The 18583-nt window shown below is 36.4% G+C and overlaps 1 protein-coding gene across 1 annotated transcript; it reads right to left on the minus strand.

The window, feature by feature from the left end:
- Positions 1 to 8640: 8640 nt before the first annotated feature.
- On the minus strand, positions 8641 to 18062 carry LOC118240128. Its single transcript, XM_035519967.1, has 3 exons — positions 18023 to 18062; positions 9175 to 9522; positions 8641 to 9044 (listed from the first exon to the last, which is right to left on the minus strand). The coding sequence occupies exons 1-3, from the start codon at positions 18060 to 18062 to the stop codon at positions 8641 to 8643; spliced, it is 792 nt and encodes a 263-aa protein (XP_035375860.1).
- Between the last annotated feature and the right edge of the window lie 521 nt (positions 18063 to 18583).

Consider the following 18583-nt stretch of genomic DNA (forward strand, 5'->3'; position numbering starts at 1 on the left):
TTGCTATCAAACACTGGAACCAAATAGTCACCCAAATAGCTCAAATTTCAAAACATCTAGTTTGAGTGGAAAATTGGATTTATCAGACTGTTCCCCTAACAATTATGTAGTGTTAAAAACCCATGCATTGAGTTTGGAAAGATATTGTAGGTGAATAGGAAATAAGACAAAAGTCTTGATATTCAAGAAAAGGTTTTTTTCACTATGCACTTGATTGTGGAGAGGACAGATCTGCTTGAAATTCTAAATTAGTTATAAGTAAAGGTTTTTAATCATTTAATAATCATAATTGTTTTCATGCTTGTTGCCTCAAAATATTTATCACAGAAGTTACATAATTAATTTGGTCATCAGAGCTGTGAAGATGGAGTTTCTGAGTCATGTAATGCCAGTTGTGGTAGCAATTTGCCTATAAGTATGCAGCAACAGTCTCTTAGAAATAACCACAGATTCTGTAAAATCTAATTAATCCAATAGCAGTAAAGTGCAGTATAATGCAAGCAATGTAGTAATTTTAATGTTTATACAGTAACAAAATGTAAAATTAGTTTAGTTTCTATCAATTTACAGAGCTATACTGAAGTCTTTCCTGCCAGTTAATAGTAGGCAAGAAAATATTGTAATAACATAATACAGTAGCAAGCTGTAAATTAAATGTACACTTCAGCTATTGTAAATTTACAGTAGAATGCTGTAGAATGTACATGTTGTTTTGCAGTTTATGCATTTCTGCTTGTGGCTGTAACCCCCAGTTAGGATTAAGTATACGTCTCAGAAAGCGGGTTAGATTCAGAGGCATAGTATGAAAAGGAAGTTCAGTTTTATTGCCAGTTCAAGTCTGTCCTACAGAATGTAAATGTAAACATATCAATAGCCTATTGTATTCTGACCCGGGCATAAACATCTGAATTGTCCTTAACTCTAGGAATTCCAGAGGAGGAAGGTTTCTGAGCAAATCTCAAAGCAGCATAGTTCAAGTCATCTGTGTCTTCAACCTGACAGAGAATGAGAGGTGTTATAAACCATGCAGAAAATAATATAGTAAAAAGTAATTTTGTAGATTTTAATTCTATTTTTATTTGAAGGCCAATTAATTCACATTTTACCTTATTTGTGTGTCTTGAGTGACCATTAATTGAGCCTTTCAAAAAAATGTAATAATGTTCAAATATTTGTGACAATATCAAATATGTTTAAATTAAAATAATTCCAACATTAAAGACAAATCTTTAATTAGTATAGTTTGTCTAACCTTTTTGATGATTTTTATATAGAAGTCCACACAGAGCCGTGATGATGATAACAAAGATCACATTACATATTGTCAAAGTAGTAACAATCCATCTGGTATTTTCTGAAATTATCAAAAGTGATAGGTCAAAAGCAGACAATAGACAATGGTTTATTTTTACCATTCATTATAGTTAGTTATACAATTAAAATCCATTGCAAAAAGTATCATAATTTATTATAGATATTACCTTCAACATCAACTTTAGTTCCATTTCCAAAGAGTATTTTCCCACATGCAGCCACAGCACAGTAATAAGTTCCACCATCAGAATGTCTGGTGTAACTCCTAGGAAGGTTGTAGACACAAGTCCGTGTAAGAGATCCAGCACCAGAGTCTGTCTTACACTGATCACTCCTGTTGCCATGACTGTAAATAATTCCTGGGTGAGATTTGTTTGAGCCATGTCTAAACCAGTAGACACTGTGTTCTTCTGTGCAACTCTCATTAACAGCATGTAGTGAACACTGGACTGTAGAATATTCTCTGTTCTTGAAAACCATTTCAGTCTGAAGCTGCCACTTGATCTTTTCATCTTGAAAAAAAACAGCAAGTAATAAGAGAGAACCATGAATCAGGCCAAAGAAAAAAAAGAAGCAGAACAGTAAACCTGTGCACACAGATACCTTCAAATAGCAGAAGGGTCCCAGATGCAAACTCTATAATATTTGCCTTCACTGTTCCACAGAAATATGTTCCAATGTCATCTTCTGAGACTTCATTAATAATGAGGTCAAACATTTCTTCACTTTGAGAAACATTGAAGTGGTCATTGTCAAATGCTGGAGCAAATCTGTGCTTTGTACCATCCTCAACTGTTCTCATAATGGACTGAGGCACCTTTCCTAAACTCATCTTATACCAAACTAAATGCATTTTTCTGTCTTTCACTATGTTTTGGCCACATTTCATTTCCACACTAAATCCCTGCCTAACTGTTTGTACTTGAAGTTCATTGACTGTAGAAGTTTTAACTGGAGAGAAAGAAAGGAAATGTTTAATGGTTAAAATACATGAGGTATTTATATGTACCATGTACTTAACAGGTATGTAGCATAAACATATTGTTTATTTTAAATATGACTTACCAGTTATGAAGAGGCAAAGAGTGAAAAAATGACTAAACATTTTTACTGTTTAGACAGTGAGATAGTAAAATCTAATGAATCAGTGCCTTGTTCAACTGTTCAACAGAAAAAGAGGCTTTGTGTTGTCTGAATGGATGTTTTAAAGTTATAAGCAGATTTGATTGGTCCAGTAGTTTTGAGGAAATGCTATGCTGTAGTTTCACACCACAGAAAGATTATTGTTGTGGTGCTGTTTAGAGCAGTAAAGAGGTGAGCCAAATTGGGGTACAGAAAAAAATTTTGAAGAGTTATGTTGTCCTGTAGTGTTGTCACACGAAACTTTCATCTTAGTTTATTTGGTTTATTTATTTCAGCTTAGTTTTAAACCAATAGACTTTTGTTTTAGGCGCAGTGAGCCTTGAAAACAATCATGTCAGGTAATCTATAACAAAGTGCTCTAATTGCAAAGCATTTTAAAAGCATGTTTAAATGTCTTTTAAATTAAGATCTGCATGTGATGTGGTGGATGAACTCATTCCTGTAGGTGAACTTTACCTGTTGGCTACTACATGATCCAAAACACATGAGTAAATCAACAATAGCATAGGTCAAACAGAATAACAGAAACATCTCTTATTTGGAATGGCTAAGTCAAAGTCTTGACATTAATGCCATTTTGTCGATGTGGTGTCTTCTGAAGCACTGAAATCCTAGGCAATTATCCCCAAACTATTACATTTCTGAAAGAATTTTGCATAGATGAATGCAGGTTACAGTACCTCCTAACTGGGAACAGAACTGATCAGCAGATGCAGGACATGTTTGGTGGAGGTTACTTATAGTAACTGATAACTATTGTAAATTCTGGATTAAACATACTCTTCAAATTAATGGCCTTGCATGTTTAACAGTAGAATGAACAAGATGATCATTTCGACCAGTTTGAAATTGATATAATTGAAATTGATAATTTTATATCAGTAATTGATTTTGATTTAACAAAATAAACCCCAACCATGTCTACCAATAGTTGACTTATGTTAGTGTATATTGGTCTATCAATATTTTGGGTTTCAGAGTATTTAAAAAAAAAAGATTAGTTCTACCATGAAGACCATAGTAGACACCTTGATTGTATACAATATTAGATTATGTGATTAAGAATGGACACATTTTATGAAACATTCTTGTGTAAGTCCACATGATTTTAAAGGGTTCTCAAAGCTGTTGCTGTGGTCATATTTATAAAAGTTATTTATGAATATGGAATGGCAAGATTTGGTAGGTTGCATTAAAAGGAAAAGGGACAGTGTATATTGAAGTCAAGATGGCATGAAGAAACAGTCTTATTCAGGAATTAAGGTCTCTTAGAAAGCAATGAAAGCATGTACTGCAGGAGGAAAGAGGGTATTAATACACTACAGAAAGAGTGGAGTGTGCTAGTGCAGACTTCTTTAGGAATTCTTTAAATTATGTGACCTTATTTAGTAAGGAGAATTAAGGATTGAAAAGTATGAAAAAGTTAATTATAGGGGTATTTTGAGGATGTTTATAAAGATAACAATAAGGCAAAGGAGATGGAGTTGTCACTACATATTCCAACTGGGGGTTAAACAGAATAGCAAATGGATATTTTTTGTGGAAGATGATGGTCATAAACTGGTAGAAAGGAATTATTGGAGTGGAGATTAGCAGGAGGTATCCTTATTCCTAAAGAAAAGGATTCCATGGGTATAGAATATTTTCAGCCTATATGTCTTTTTAATGTGGTTGATAAGATTTATTTTAGTGTGAGAGTGTGGAGACTGGCACAATACTTGAAGAGTTGATTACATCCAGTAGGGCTGGTTACATCCTTGCTGAGATTGGAAATGGGCATTATGGCTGATTGTTCCATTTCACCGTTAGCATTTAGAGTGGAGATGGACATAATAATTGTAGCCTCGAAGTGGGTTGTAGGTGGCAGAGAGGCTACACAACAGCTTCCTGTTACCTCAGGTTAGAGCATACATGGAAGACATGACAACGCTGACAACTACTGTGCTGTGTACCTGGTGGTTGCTAGGGAAGATAAATGATAATCTTAGGGGGGCAAGGATGCAGGTTAAAGTTAACAAATATAGAAGTCTAATAACTGTTCACTTTCGCACTTCACCTACTTTTTTGGTCCAATAATTAATAGAGGAAATGCTATGTTGTAGATTCATATTAGAGGAAAAAATACTGCAGTTTTGCTATTTAAAGTAATAAAGAGATATTCTCATTCCTGAGAATAATGACATAGCATATAGTGCTTTGTTAAACAAGACTTAATTTCACAAACACAAAATTACATATTACTATCCTCTCATGAAACCAAATTTATACAAGTAGGTTTTAAGACTTGCCTTAAAAGCAGAAATAGAAGCCTTGGCAAACAGTAAATGGTAAGATCTTCTTGGGCATAGACAACAAATACATAGTCACATCTAAGGTTCAAACATTCCCTTGGAACAGCCAACAAATTCTGTGAAAAAGTCCTCGGGGTTTGCTGCATGGTTGAATATGAGAATAAATTAGCCAAATACATCTAAAGCAAGATGAGTGGAAAACACAGAAGAGGAAAGGACTAATGGAGGAGATAATTGAGATAAAAGCAAAAAAGAAGAGATCTGCTGATCACAATGCTGAGCTGAGTCAGAAGGAAATGTGTGCTTCATCTCAAAGTCCAAGCGATATTTTGTTGGTACAAGGATGGTACAAAGTACAGATTTGCTCCAGCATTTGACAATGGCCACTTCACTGTTTCTCTAAGTGAAGAAATGTTTGACCTCATTATTAATGAAGTCTCAGAAGATGACTTCAACAAAAGAAAGGTACCTTTCTATGGTCATTTCTCTAGGTACAAATGTGAATCTCTCTTCTGAGTAGGATCTGCAACACGCCATCACTCGACATGCAAGTGCATCACACTCACTCTGAGCCCCTCAGTGACCCAGGACATTACTCAGAAACTACCTTTGGCCTACTAGGCTAATACATTGATATGCTACTTCTCTACACTAAGTGAAAAAAAAAAAGTCCCACAACATACTCATAAGACATTGTTAGACACAAATGGCAGTTATGCAAAGATTCTCAAATCACCACTGTGCTTTAGTAAATTTAATTTACCGAACTGGAAAACCATCTTGCTACCCACCTCATACATCACATTCCACCCTCTCCAAAAAACTTTTAAAGGGGCAGTTACACAAACATCACTATTCATCCCTGGATTACCAGATCATGTTTGCAATACATCAAACCACTACTAAACACATTTTCAAATGGGCTACATTAGTATTACTGCCTTTCCATCAGCTGGAAGCAGTCTAGCCATTCTCATCTGACCTTTGGCATCAACAAGGCATTTTTGTCAAGACAACTGCCAGTCACCAGATATTTTATCTTTTTCAGACCATTTTTTGTAAATCCTAGATATGGTTGGGCATGGAAATCCCAGTAGATTAGCAATTTCTTAAATACTCAGACCAGTGCACATTCCAGTCACTTCAAAGTCAATTCAAAGTCTTTCCTATTCTGATGTTCTGTTTGAAATCCAGCAGGCCATCTTGACCTTGCCTAAATGCTTTCATTTGCTGCCATGTGATTGGCTGATAAGACATTTGCGGTAATGAGCAGTGTATGTAATATATACTGTATACACAGCCTCTAAAACCACATACCACAATATAAAATAGCATATAAAAAAAGTATTTAATTCAGTATTTTTGTCAGTTTAGGTCATTTAATGTCACAAAAGTTATGCATTTAGCATGACATTCATTTCGTAGAGTGTTTAAAATGTGCCCAAACTTTTTGATCATGTAATAGAAACATGGTATCAGTATGTAGGTGGTTTTCAAGAGTACATAGCTACTCATAGAAACATGGTATGAGTACGTGGGTGGGTTTTAAAGCATGAACTTCCCCGGGTGCTTCGCAAAATCTAGTATGTAATTTTTGTAGGTGCTGAGCCATATTTCTATTCCTTGTGGTTTCCTAGTTCTAGTGTCCTTTTGTGACTTGCTTATGCCTTTCTGTTACCAATTATGACAGATTCACCACTGATAAGTGTCTGCCTCTGTTTTAAACTGTTCTGCTTCTATTGAATGCAAACCCTAATAAAGCCAAAATAAAGCAACTTGGACATTACAGCATTTTAATATATGCAATTTAGGTTAGGTTTTTGTTAAAGATATGGTATCAAATCATTACATCTGCATATTTTATTCTATGTATATAGAGAAAATGCTTAGCTTCTCCATAAAAGCCACCATATTTGCCATTATCCTCTCTAAAGATAATACCATGTTAAACTCAGACTGCAGGGTCTTTGGGTGAGATGAGAACAACTGGACTTTTAAACACATAGGCAAGTTATTGAAAATGACATAGGATTCAGTGATATCTCAACTATGTATATGATACTTTCTATTACAACAAAAAAACATTCAAAATATTGAGGTTACAGGAAAAGCCCTTTCCTGATTCAGATGCTACCTAACTGACCTCCAAAAATCTGTTAATGTAAACAGTGACGCATCCACCCACACAAAAGTAAAATACTCACTCAAGGCACTCTGCTTGGAACTATTTTAAACTAAACCTCTTAGTGGTATGATTCGTAAACATTAGTTTCTATTTCTATCCTGCACTTTGTGAATCATATTATTTATATATAACTGTTTTCCAAACAGTGCTATATCCATGTTTACTTCTCTTTGCTGAGCTGCCCCTCTTGTCTCTTCTAATGATGATGAAAGCTTGACCCTGAAGGAGAGATCCTGCTGAGTGCCCTGCAGACCATCCTGACAACTATGATCCCTCCAGCTCTACCTGATTGGCTCCTCTGTATGAACCACCTACTGAAGAGATTAATAACAGTGAACAGAGCCTCCACCACTATCAGTGGCTCTTCTGTTTAGTCTGTATTTAGTTTAGTTGTTTCCTGTGTAGACTCTGAGCCTGTTTCCTCTTAATGTTTCTCCCTCTTGCTCTTAAGTTTTCCTTGCCACTGTTGCTTTGGCTTGCTGATTAGGGGCCTAAACCAAAGAATGTATTTTTTCTGACAGCAGTTCAAAACGAGAGAAAAGTATTCAGAATACTGAAATTGTGTATAATTACAATTTAAAATGATCCAAGACAATGACAAATGTTACATACTAAAAGTATGTCTAATTTTCTACTTGGACCAGGCACCATACTAAATAGTATCCCATGTGGTGAACATACCATGTGGTGAACATACCATGTGGTGAAGCATACCAAGCACATTAATCATGGTTTTATTAGAAATATACAGAAAGTACATTTTAAAAAGGCACAAATTTATTTTGTGGTAGGACACTACATGAACCTGTACTATATCTAGCTATAAGTTGAAAGTAGTCATGTTCAAACCTTAATGAATTTTACCATGTCTGTTTTAGTAACATTTTAAAACTGAAATAATTCACTCATTACATCTATGAAATAATTTGCTGATGACATCTGATTGTGCCATTCAGAGTACTGGACTCACATCGTTAAGATCTCTTAACATGTGGGAGTCCACGTCCATGTTGGTGATGATTTAAATCTGTACCCATTTCCCATGAGCTAAGAAACTTTAATCTGTGCATAAACATCTTGACTGTCTTTGACTCTGCATGTTGTGGAGGAGGAAGGTTTCTGAGTAAATCTCACAGCTGCATAGTTTAATATAGTTGAGTGCTCAGCCTGAAAAAGAATATGAGCTGTTATAAACCATACACAGGACAAAATACAAGTAGAGTTTAAAAAGGATGTTTTTTTTTAATCTGCACTTTTTAGCTATAAATATAACAAATGCATTGTGGATTCTAGGACAGAGCCATCTTTACGAGTAGGAACATGAATGTGCATGATGGGAGACCAGTTACCTGATTTGTGTGATTTGGATTGTAATTGCAAGCACCTTTATGAAAAAAAAAAAACAGAACTTTTTGTTCTGTATACTTTTATACTTTGTATACTCTTATCAATACTTTAGAAATGTCTACATATAGCAAGTTTTTATATTTGTCAGATTGGTACATAGTAGTTAAAGTGAACTTACCTTTCATTTGATTTTTAAATAGAATTCCAAACAAAACCACCATTATGGCAAGTATTATAGTTGATGCTGCCAAGGCAATAACAATCCAGTGGTTATTTTCTGTAATTATGAAAAATATTTTTGAATTAATACCACACAACGTATTTATAGGCAAATGTTGCCCCATACTAAAATTATACAATTCAATGAAGTTTCATTCTTCCCAATGTGCCTCCAGTATTATTAAAGGTCACACCTTCAGATGCACCTTCATCTGCAGTTCCATTCCCAAAGATTAACTTTCCACATGCAGCAATAGCACAGTAGTAAGTTCCAGTATCAGTGAGGCTGAGGTTCATCTTGGGGAGCTTGTACACACAACTCTGTGTAGAATAGCTAGCCTCAGATCTCTTCTCACATTGATCACTGCTGTCTACATGTGTGTAAATGATTCCTGGATCAGATTCTCCTGAGCCATGTTTGAACCAGTAGACACTGTAGTTTCCTATACAGCTTGAAGTATCAGCTTGTACTGAACACTGCAGCATGATAGATTCTCCCCTCTTGATAAGCATTTTAGTCAGAGCATTGCGGACATTCTTCTCAGCTTTAAAATGAATTAGGAAAAACAGAAAAGAGCAATCAAAAAACTAAAAGTGGTGTAAAACATAAAATACAAATGTAAACAATGTTGGCCATGGTGTAATGTTGGAGTAAATTATGTATGTACTCTATACCTTCAAACATCAAAAGGGCCCCAGATACAAACTCTATAATACTTGTGCTTATTTTTCCACACAAATATGTTCCTACATCATCTTCTTTAATTTCATTAATGCTGAGATCAAAAACACCATCCACATTAATACTGAAGCGGCCACTGTTAAATGCCGGATCAAATCTGTACTTTTTAGTGTCCCCAAATGATCTCACAATATTCTCTGGCAGCTTTCCAAAATTCTGCTTGTACCAGGCTAAATGATTATTTTTGTTTTCTTCAGCCATGTTGAGGTCACACTTTATGGTAATATTGTCTCCATGCTTTACTGTTTTCATTTGAAGCTCGGAGATGTCAGACGTTTTTACTGTAAAAAAAAAAAAAGTGTTAAGGCTTTGAAGTGTTTAAAGTTTAAGAAATGTGTAATGACCTTATTCAGCTTAGTAGCAAGAAACAAAAATATTCAAACAGAATGACACTCACCAGTTACAAAAAGACAAAAGGTGATAAAGAACCCAGCCATTGTTCCTGCTGAAGACAATAGTGAGGTTTAAAAGATTGATCTCTTGTCAGTTCAGTAGAAAAACAGGCCATATATGATTGGACAGTTTGAAGTTGGGGATAGATTTGATTGGTTCAGTAGTTTTGAGGAAACAGAATGTTTATTTAGAACTAATTCACAAGCCATAAACAAAAAAAATAATATTGCAGCATTTTTAAAGCTTATCTCTTATCTCTATATATCAAATTTGATACCTTTGTATGTGCTTATAACAGAATATAAAACCCTTTGACACACTTAATGTTAAGCCTTCACAATATTTTAAACACCAAAATGAATAATAAAACTACATAAAATGGCCACCTTTATCACTCAGCCAAGCCAAGAAGAGGCAAACATGAAAGATAAAGCAATAGGGATTCAAATTGCACAGGTACAGCAAACTGAAATAATCCATAGATTATTTGCCACAGTGAAAGTTTTTAGAGTAACAAACTTTAATTTAGGTTTAAACATACAATATCAACACTATGGGCTCAAAGCATGTTCATTTTCTCAACTGACTTAGTTAAATATAATATACAAGAACTTATCCAAGAAGAATCCTTTTACTATTTAGAATCAAAACTACTGGAACAGGACACAGTGACACATTAAGAGCTTTTCACTGAATGTATTGTTAAATCACATGACCAATTGACATGATCAAAAAAGAAAAACAAAAACAACACCCCACTCCAACCATATAAGATACAAAAATATTAATAATGAAATAAATAGAAAAATAATTACTAATAGGTTAATCCCAAAATATCCATATTTAAAAAATGACCATATTTTCTTAGAATAGGATTTTTTTTATAGTCAAATGCAATTTCATACATAGGAACAATTTATCAGGACTGCTCCTACCACCTCTCAAACTGTAGTGTAAATGGGAATTAAGTGTGTGTGTGGGGGGGGGGGTCCTAATTGAAATTGTAGGATGTACTATAAACCAATCTTGCAACATTAAAGCATTAAGAGGTGTAAGAATTTAAATACTTTTACATTTATGTGACCAAACTTCCATCACTAGTACAGCTAGGTGACCATCTAACGTAAAGAAAAAAATAAATGGTCCTGATTGGTTAATAAGTTGAAAGTAGAGGTAGAGGCTTTGACCTTTTTTAGGAGCATTATGGTATCTTAATTACTGAGCAAAACAATTTTACCCAGACCCACCAGTTCCCTGAAATAACTTGTAATTCTGTGCCCTCATGCACCCAGCAGCTGCGTTCCTGGACCTCTTCATGGCCTATGTTCCTGTTCCAACCCTGGCTCTTTTTCAGCACTGGATCCTTTCAGGCCCTGCTTCTTCTTTTTTTATCCACTCTCTGCAGACCTGACTCCTCCATAAGCTCCTGCCCTGACCTCCACTCTGGCCCTGGCTCCAGATCTGACTGCTACCCGGGTTCCCTTAGCAGTTCCTTCACCTGGCTCTGCTTATCTGGTGTGATGATTGCCTCTAAAAGGCCAGCCAGCTGACTCTATCCCACCATGGGGCCCAGGGTCACCGTTGAGCATGTCAATGCTTCTGGAGCTGCGCATTAATTGGAAGTCATGTGACAATTCCCTCCTGTCTTATTTCTTGCTTAATGACCATAGACTATGATTTTGGGATTGCCCCAAAAGTAACTCACTACACACTTGAGTCTGGCTTCACTTCTCTACAAATTACAATTGGTGAGCACAGGTCCACTGCTAAATATTTTTGGGAAGCAGACCTTTCTTAACACCGCACTGACAGTCATGGTACTCGTAAGAATGTGTAACCCTAATAATTTGGAGAAAGCAAGGAGGTGATTTTTTCCCCACAGTTTCCCTGGCATATTTAAACTGTGCAATATAACAAGGTTACTTGAACAATTATCTCTGTTCTAGAATGGCTAAACACATTTTCAAACCCTTACAAATATTTGTTCTGCAGACCCAGTTGCAGGCTCAATTTATTTTGCAGTTATAGGAAGAGTAGACAGAAGGCACTGTCTGAATATGTAGTCCATACAGGTTATACAAAGACCTAACATAAATGACAATCTAAACCAAACAAACATTAGAAAGTGATATTTAAACACACAGGCAAATGAGGAACAGGTAATAGACATTAACTCAAGGGGGACTAGAATTCCAGTCAGGTCTCCAGAATTTTGCCCTCACATTCTTGGAGTCTGGGCAGTAGGTCATAATGAAACTGAAACAAGAAAATAGTAATGCTCACTGGGCCTAGGGGGGGTTTAGTCTTTTAGTAGTATATACTGTGGTCTGTGATGGATCGGAAAGGGATGCTCAGCTCCATGGAGCCAGTGTCCACAATCTTCAAGGGCATTTTTCATAGCCAAGAATTCCCATTTTACATTTACATTTATGGGATTTAGTTGATGCTTTTATCCAAAGCAATTTACAATTATGACTGAATACAACTTGAGCAACTGAGGGATAAGGGCCTTGTTGAGGGGCCCAGTTTCTTTCAGATGTACTAAGCATCCTTGAATAGGCACATAGATGCAACTTGTCAGAGGTGCCCTGGCATTGGGAAAGCACAGTCCCTGCTCCTGTTTCAGAGGCATCCACCTTGCCTAATAAAATGAGTGTGGGGCCAAGGTGATGGACATGAGAATGGACATGAAGCATTCCTGAACGTCCTGGAATGTCTGGTTGCCAGAATAAGAAAACAAAATCCCTGGTAGTTGAATAAACGACTGGTTGGCCCGTTTATCACAACTGTCTCCTGGATAAAGGGAGGTTGGAAAATCTGTAGGACCTTGAGGACTGTGATTTGAATACCTTTGTCCTAGGTAATCCACACAGAGGTGAAGTCCCCCATGCTTCTTCACAATAAAGGAGAGTGGTGCAGCAGCAGGGGATGGAGATCCCTGAGATAGCATGCCCCTGACTTTTGTCTATGGCTAAAATTTCAGGACATGACCTTGCTAGTACTCAGGCAGAATTTGTACCAGGAATTTTGTTTTAGGACTTTTGGGGCTAGGGTAGGGACTTAAATTATGTGAAACATGCAGTGAGCTCCCTTCAGTCCCAGGGTTGTGTTGAGCTAGTCAGGGATATCAAAGAACAATAGTGCTATGCAGGAAATGGGTGCTTAGAAAAGAATGTGCTTGTGACGCTTGTGTCTCAGTCTCCAAGCATAGATCTTGAGAGTGAGGGGCACTCCTCCCCTGGACTAAGTTTGTTGTGAACCATTTCCATAGGTACATCTTTAGCAGGGGTGTTGTTCACAGCAGCTTGTTCATGCAGCAAAGATAGCGGGGCAGCCGATGTTCAGGCACAAAATATGTAGTCAGCGTGGATGGTTAATTGAATGTACTGAGACAGAGACCGCTTATCTTCACTGGAAAGTTTTAAATGTAGTTCTGTACCAAGACTGCAGCAAAAGGCTGATTTCAAAGCAAGCTCACTCCATCCATTTTTAGTGACTAAAGAACAAAACGTAACTGCATAATCCACCCTTGTTTAAGAATTAAAAGTTGCACACCTGGTTGCTTGCTGGATATGGGGTGATCACAAATGTCATGGAACTGGCTCAGCTGGGCAGCAGTGATAAAGTCATGGTGATTTCATCTGCATCCTGAATGTAGCACTGGAGGTATGCAGTGAAATGCATGTGACACAGCTGCTAGATGCAAGTACTGCTAAGGAATGTTCTTATGATTCCATATGGGCTGTTTTGTCAGCCACTGGGTTGGAGACTGGAGAAACCTGTTTAAAGGCAATGGTTAGGGTTAGGTTAGAGTTACAGTTAGGGTTATGTGGCCATGATGTCATGCAACTGCTGAATGCGACTGCTCAGGAAAGCACCGTGGTTACCTAAGCTGTTCTCAGCTCTTAGACTCCCACTGAATGCCCCCTTCTATTGTTTTCCATAACAAAATTGCAGAGGTTTATCTGTGACTGATATCTTGGCACTGGGAGATTATTTTGTATTCACTAGGCAGAGTAAACAAAAGTACAATACACTCAGTCCATAGGGGAGATGCAATATCAAAAAAAAGCCAATCACAACCCAAATAAAGCAAACAAAACAGATGAGATCCAAAATGTAATAAAAAACAAAGGCTGGGGTAATAACAGCCTAGAAATACACAGATAAAACTTCAGATCTCATGACAAAAAACACTCAGAAATGCATTTTTCAGAGATTGGCAAGATCTCACAAAGGACACAGAGATGCAAAGGTGTATATGAACACCTGGAAACAAGAGACAAATGAAAGAGACGAACACATGGGAGAGTAGAATTCCATTGAGGATTCTCTCCATTGGCCATAGAGGAAGTGGGTGGAGCCGGTGTGACAGTCAGAAACACTTATCAATTGAATTTGAACACAAAGTATGTAATTATTTAATGGATTATTTATGGATGTGTTGCAAATTTTTTTAGAATTCAGATACAGTTTGAATCCATTACAATGTACATTGTTAATGGCTAAACACACAGTCAGACGGGTGACTTATACATACTGTGTTATGTGATAGCATGTACAGCAGTTAAAAACAATAAATTGCTGCCATTATATGTACACATACATGTATAATAACATACAGCACAACTACTTTGTAGCTGTATGGTAGACCATCCTTTATGACACTTTCGTACTGTTACTTCCTGTTACTGTAAGTTACTGTTTATTGTCCTGTTGTCTTGCTTAGAAGCAGTATGTCTCTGCCACTTTGCACAATATGCTTTTTTGACTTCATTTGTCTAATTATCATGAAGATTGTGATTAGAGAATGTTTTGTGATGACAGTCAAGTCTAGTAAAATGTATTTGCACCACTGACATAAGGGAAAGAAACCTGAGAATCAGTCAGAGAATCATATGAATCAGCATGAGTAAGCAATCAAGAAAAATTGACAACACAGTTGTCACACCATCTTTGCTGCAAACATAAACCTAATAAATAGAAATAATTTATTTATTTTATATTTTATTTACATTTATTGATGTAATTATTTACTTGAAATATAGTTTGAAATGGTGAAAGCAGTCCTTAAAATGGCAAGAGGAAAAAAACAAGTGGTTTCGTTGAACTGGCTCTCACAACGGTAACATGTAGTGACAAGTGTGACCTGAATTTGAGGTGAGACTAGTTGTCTCCTGCACTGAGGCCTTACCATTGCTCTTCTACATCCTCTACGCGGCTCCCCTTTCTCCTTCCACTCCCTCTATTTCCTCCATGTGTATCTACTGTACAACAGATTAGCTACACAGAGCTCCTAGTTAGTGTCACTTTTAATCCTTGTGTGTGTTCATATCCAGTAGTCGTGTTTGGAAGTTCACTGGATGAAAATTGGTGTGGCACGTAGTTTATTCTGTGTGTAGAAATGAAGTGTCTATGTGAACATATGCCCCATCCTATTTGATTTTTCTCAGGACTAATTAATGAGACACATTTCATAACAAAAGAACAATGAATTGTCATCAACATTATGGTTCTACATTACATCATAGAATAATAAATTAACTTACAGCTAATGTAACATGGCTCTTACAATATGGATTCATAAGTTTAGTTATGAAGCTCCTTATTGTGTTTGGTCTTGCTGCTGTTAGAGTTCTGTCAGTGATTCCAACATAGTGATTCTAATCTTTCAAAAAAAACTTGTTAGTTTCTCATGAAATTTGTGATAATCAATGTAGCATTATGACATGTTTTGTAAAAAAAAATTAAATTAAAAAATAAATTAATTAATTAAACAAAGTGTATAAAAGGTTGATAAGAGCCAACTCCAGTAACATTTGTTTTGAGTTTTGCAGCAGTGCTACAGGCAAAAGTCTCCTGATGGGCATGGGCAATCGCATGTCAAAAGTTAATTAGCAATGTTTAATCAATTGAGTAAAAACTGTATTGCCTTACTGTATTGTATAAATGATTATTGCATCCTCTAAGCACTACATCTGGACTCCACCTCTGGGCACCATGTGAGGGTCCCTATTTCTGGCTTCTTACTCCCTCCCTGTTATTGCTTGTGGTCCCTCTTTCTTTCTTTCTCTCTCTCTCTCTCTCTCTCGCTCTCTCTCTCTCACTCGCTCTCTCTTTCTCTCTATTTTAAAATGACAATGGATTATAGGCCTTTTAGCCTATCTTTGCATTTAATTTGGTGTGGTGCATATTTGAAGGCTTTGTGAGAGGACTGACCATCACTGAACTCCTGACAATTGTCCTCCACACCCGTGCACGTCAAGATTAATTCACATGTGTGCAGAACTCTATAAAAGAATGAGATGTTGAGCACTTAGGTACTGCAATATAAGCAGCATGTTTGTGATCAGCAAATATAAAGGATTAATTCTTTCATTTTGGTAGATTTGTATGACTAATATTTGTTTAGTAGATCTGTATTGGTAACCTAGCATATGGTTAAACTTACATTTTTAAAACATGTACAATGCAATGAACCCTATCATGAGAGTACTTTGAACCTCTTTGATGTAGAAAAGATGTTAATGGCCACAACAGTGGTTTTTGCACTGCTCTGTGAGTTTGCTCTCTTAAACTAAAGAATGGGTGTCAATGTGGCACCTTTATAAAGACAGTAAATGAAATAGGGTTGGGTAGAAAGTCATACTAACCTTCTGCATTTAAAACAAAATAACTGGCCATCTTGACATGGTGTTAGGAAACCTGTAATGTAATGTAGAAATTGTACTAAAATACAGAAATATAGATCTTACCGATACAATCATCCATTTCTTTTTTTACACTGAGATGTTCACTTGTTTGAAACTTGAAGCTCTACAGCAGAATAATCTGGTGAGATGTCCATCCTGTACCGCACTATACAGCTGTTGTCTTTATTAAACAAATGATGAAACAGGGGCATCTACACAATCCAGTTTGTCCCCAGGATGTTGTTTTTTAATCTAGAAACTGATAGCTTTTGTGTTATTTTTGCCTTTAGAGATAATGTAGCTCATGAGATTACAAGAAAATTAGATTAATTGCAAAACACTGTGCAAAAATAGATAGATAGAGTGGTCACTTTATTAGTTGCATGTATTCTATAGTTGTACCAATGTGACATTTTATGCAGGAGCAATACACAAGCAATGAAAAAGAAGTCATATTATTTCAGCAAATAAGGAAAACACTTGTAAAAGCAAAAAAAAAAAAAAAAAAGCAACAAGGTCTACTCAAAAGGCAATAGCGCCAGGACTGGCTACTTAGGCTGTAGCAGGCTAAATGTGAAGTGCTAGAGGATGGCAACTGTGGGGATAAAATAGTATGAGGCATTGTAAGAGGCAGGTGATGGTAATGATTGAAGGAGATGAGAGACAGGGGCTGGGAATGAATCAATAAGTGGGTGACTGAGAATGGGGAAGTGGTCTAGAAGGGTGTATCTGTTCCTGACTGGTGGTGGGCTGAGATTAACAACCTATAACTGTACCTTTTATTTAAAAATATCTGTTTCTTTGAAACATATTTATACATTATTTTTATTAGACTTGCATGTTCAGATTAACACGGTATCTAGCCAGTGGATCAAGATCTGAAAGTTGGTCTTTTTAGTGAAACTTCACTTCTGCCTGTAAGTAACTCTACAAAATCTATTACAATAAAGTAAGGTTATGTTTAGAAGGAATTTTAACTGTAGATCCTTTACTGAAGTGCTTTTCTATAACTAATTAAATACTTTTTCTACGAAATATATTGTTTGGAGATGATTCAATTTTTTTTTGCCCTCTTGCTCTCAACAGCACCAGGTAACGTATCAGCAACAAGGAAGTTAATCCTGTCTTTCCAGTTGTATAAAATGCTGCATACTGTCTAAAATACATGGATTGCAAAAATGTTTAAACATTTTCTATTAGTTTTCAAAATCAACTAGGACTTCACATTTTTTTTCAGGCAATACCTCAGAGGTGAACATTATCCAGATAGATTGGCTGAAATTTGTTAAGATTGATGAAGATGTTCATATGACTTGCTCATTTTTATCTAATCTCGCTTCAGCGACTGCATGTTTCAAACACACTCCAGGAGAAAAGTCACTTCTCACTGACTCTGCATACCCCTCTGAACTAGTTTTGTATATACATATATTTTAACAAGAATGGATGGCATAATTATATAAGAAAAGAATCCATCTTTACTCTGAGTATGTCCAATGCAGAACCATCTGACTCTGCAACATACTACTGTGCTGTTTCATATTATTCATATATTGGATACAATATATTATTCATATATTGGATATATTGAACTGCAAAGTTTTAGTGCTCAAAGGTAGGTTCAGAAATGTATCATATATATTTATATTGCGATCATAATAATAACTTGTCATGAACTTGACATTGCAATAATAACCTGATATAATTACTGAGAGCATAACAATGATTTGGTACATAAAAGAAAATAACAGACTTTCCCTCTGTAGATGCACCAGTCAGGCCCTATGCTGTTTACCAGCATCCTATATTAAATTCTGTCATGCAACTTTGAAGTGCACAGTACTCACAGTGTCTACTGGTTTAGACATGGAGAATCTCATGCAGGAATAATTTACACTCCTGGAGCCAGAGAAGAAACCAGGAGCAGGAACAGAACCCAGACGAGACAAAGGAACAGACCAGTCAGAAGCAGGAGCTGAACACGGGACACGATGAGGGGTAGAGGGTACAGGGGCAGAAGTAAAGACATTATACTAACTACAACTGATACAGGCACAGGAACAAAATACACAACAAGCATGGGTACAGGTACTGGAACGGGTAAGGGAACACTAATGCAACAAGGCAGGGTAACGGGTTTTACCATATTCACACAAACAGGTATAGACACTTGGACAGGAACAAGGACAACAGCAGGAAAAGGAGCAGGCAAAACAGGAGCTGGGGCAACTGAAACAGCAGACATTGGGTCTGGCTT

The sequence above is a fragment of the Electrophorus electricus genome, chromosome 19 (genome assembly GCF_013358815.1).
Source record: "Electrophorus electricus isolate fEleEle1 chromosome 19, fEleEle1.pri, whole genome shotgun sequence".
NCBI lineage: Eukaryota > Metazoa > Chordata > Actinopteri > Gymnotiformes > Gymnotidae > Electrophorus > Electrophorus electricus.